The 2,671-nt window shown below is 42.2% G+C and overlaps 1 protein-coding gene across 1 annotated transcript; it reads left to right on the forward strand.

Annotated features, from left to right (window-relative positions):
- The first annotated feature begins 33 nt into the window (after nucleotides 1-33).
- On the forward strand, nucleotides 34-2,455 carry LOC114890868 (maspardin-like). The gene is made up of 2 exons (XM_029214799.1): nucleotides 34-279; nucleotides 1,766-2,455. Exons 1-2 carry the CDS (start codon nucleotides 34-36, stop codon nucleotides 1,880-1,882), a joined length of 363 nt encoding a protein of 120 aa, XP_029070632.1. The 3' UTR covers nucleotides 1,883-2,455.
- The last annotated feature ends 216 nt before the right edge of the window (nucleotides 2,456-2,671 follow it).

The following is a 2,671-nucleotide window of genomic DNA, read 5'->3' on the forward strand; positions in this document are numbered from 1 at the left end:
TGACAACGGGTTAGGGTTAGGGTACGGGTTAGGATGAGGGTAGGGGTGAGCGTAAGGTTCGGGCGGGGGGGGCGGCCCTCTGCTGAACATGCCAAGAACACACTGAAATCACAGTTTGGGCCTCATGTTCTGTTAAAGGTGTTTGACCAGAGTGCACTTTCCACTGAAGCTAAAGAAGAAATGTACAAGCTGTATCCTAATGCCCGGAGGGCTCACCTGAAAACAGGAGGCAATTTCCCTTACCTGTGCAGAAGTGCAGAGGTGAATCTCTATGTACAGGTAGGTCCTAGGTTGGATCCCAGAGCACTTTGAACACGGAATCTGGTTTGAAACATAAAGTTTTTTTTATTTTCTGGTCGTCGAGTAAGAGAACTACAGAATTCTCTGTAGGAATGAAGCATTGACTTGATAAATTGGTCCACATTAGTAACTTACAGGAGAATTCAAGCATATTAGAGCCACCTGAGGGACTCTATGCCCACTATCCCTTTTCTAAGAACCACAGGCCTGAACTCAAACACTGAAGCAGCCGTTTGGTACAATGGGACCTTGGCTCCTGGACGCAATGAATTCAGCCAGAGCAGGACACCAGACTTAAATGGAGTCAATCTGAATCCCACGAAGTGACTTCTTGGTCTAATTTTAATGCATTAAAACACACGCACACAAACAAACACTACTTCTTCTAATACCTGCCTAAATGGATATTAGAATAGTGGTGAGAAATGGTTGCTTTGCAATTTGGCAAGTAGTATCAAGAGCCTTAAAAAACCAGTGACGTTCTTTGATCCTGTTGTCCACATGTGGCAACAGATCCTGAGGAGAGGATCATAAATACAAAAAAACTTGATTCCCAGAGATAGTCATTACGGTGTTAGAACAGCAGAAGATGGGAAGGACCTGATTCGTAGCAGCAGAGGGGAAGGGTAAACACCTACTGGTGAAGTAGCATGTGGCAATTTAAGGTGTTAATAACAATTTGTAGTTACCTAGAAAGACTGGTTACATATTAAGTGAGGAACAAAGATCCCAAATTGTGGTTTTGGTTTGTTTTTGTGTTTCTTTGTTTTTTGCCTGCATTGAGTCTTCGTTGCTGCACGCGGGCTTTCTCTGGTTGCAGCAAGCAGGGGCTACTCTTCATCGTAGTGCGCGGGCTTCTCATTGCAGTGGCTTCTCTTGTTGCAGAGCACAGGCTCTAGGCATGCAGGCTTCAGTATTTGTGGCGCACGGGCTCAGTAGTTGTAGCTTGCGGGCTATAGAGCACAGGCACAGCAGTTGTGGCGCACGGGCTTAGTTGCTCCACAGCATGTGGGATCTTCTCAGACCAGGGCTTGAACCCATGTCCCCTGCATTGGCAGGCGGATTCTCAACCACTGCACTGCCAGGGAAGTCCCCAAATTGTGGTTTTTAAAATTTTTTTGACTTTTCTGTTTTCTAATTTTTCTAATTAGTATGTATTACTCTAATGTTTTAGTGTATATATTTTTATTGAGGTATAGTTGATTTATAATATTAGTTTCAGGTGTTCTATATAGTGATTCAACAATTTTATAGATTATACTACATTTAAAGTTACTATAAAATATTGGCTATATTCCCTGTGCTGTACAATATATTCTTGTAGCTTATTTTATACATGGTAGTTTTGTACCTTTTAACCCCCTGACCTTATCTTGCCCATTCCCCCAGCACTCTGTAATTTTAGAACTAGAAACCATTAATACACAACAGTGATGTTTAAAATAATTATTCTGCATTTCTGCAGATACATTTGCTGCAATTCCACGGAACCAAATATGCGGCCATTGACCCATCGATGGTCAGTGCTGAGGAGCTCGAGGTGCAGAAAGGCAACCTTGGCATCAGTCAGGAGGAGCAGTAGCTGTTAGAGTTGGCTCTTAGTGATGAGTGATCCAGTGTGTCCGTACAATCAGTGACATCAGTGCCCACCAGTCGGCCTCTCTCTTCGGTTCGTCAGGTTCACCGGTTATCACTGTGTTTGGAACTAGGACTGATTGTCATCTTCGTGACAGGCGGCAGCTCTTCTAAGCCAGTGTAACTATTCCCTCTTCAGTTTTTTTAGCTTTTGAACTTAACAAAGTACTTTTGAAGATTCCCATTTTAAGAATTGTGAAAATTTTGCTACCAAAAGTCTTCACCACTGTGTTGTTAAGTGAATGTTAATTTCTGAATTTGGGGATTCTGTGGATTTTTTCCTTTCCTTTCTTCCTGTTATTTGCTGTAAATGCTGCACATCCACATTGTGTATCAGAAGGACATTGGTTATTTTTATGCTTTCTTGGTTATAACTTATCAGAGTGCCAAGGCTGTCACCCACTCTTTGCTCTCCTGCAAATGAACTACTTCTAATTTCCAGTTAAGCAGATTGTTTTCAGTTTGGGCTGTTGTCTTTATACCCATTACAGTCTTTGGAATAAAAATTCAATTTGAGTGAGTGGCTTTTGTGATTATCACAGCTGCCAACTGGGCTACCTACACATAGGACTCTCTGAGAATCAGACTGATGTTTGCCAAGCCTGTGTGTCTTTAGGTTAAGTTACTTAAGCTCTCTAAAGTGCAGTTTGCTCATTGTTAGATTACAGAAACAATCCTTTATTGAGCTGCTGCTATGTGCAAGGTACTTTTCATACCTGCTTTTTTTCCCCCTCAG

The sequence above is a fragment of the Monodon monoceros genome, unplaced genomic scaffold, assembly GCF_005190385.1.
Source record: "Monodon monoceros isolate NGI ecotype Baffin Bay Population unplaced genomic scaffold, NGI_Narwhal_1 Contig6600_ctg1, whole genome shotgun sequence".
Lineage (NCBI taxonomy): Eukaryota > Metazoa > Chordata > Mammalia > Artiodactyla > Monodontidae > Monodon > Monodon monoceros.

Coding starts and splice junctions, on each gene's coding strand:
- LOC114890868 (XM_029214799.1), top strand. CDS start 34: ATGAGGGTAGGGGTGAGCGTAAGGTTCGGGCGGGGGGGGCGGCCCTCT. Junction 280..1,765: donor AGGTGAATCTCTATGTACAG/GTAGGTCCTAGG, acceptor GCATTTCTGCAG/ATACATTTGCTGCAATTCCA.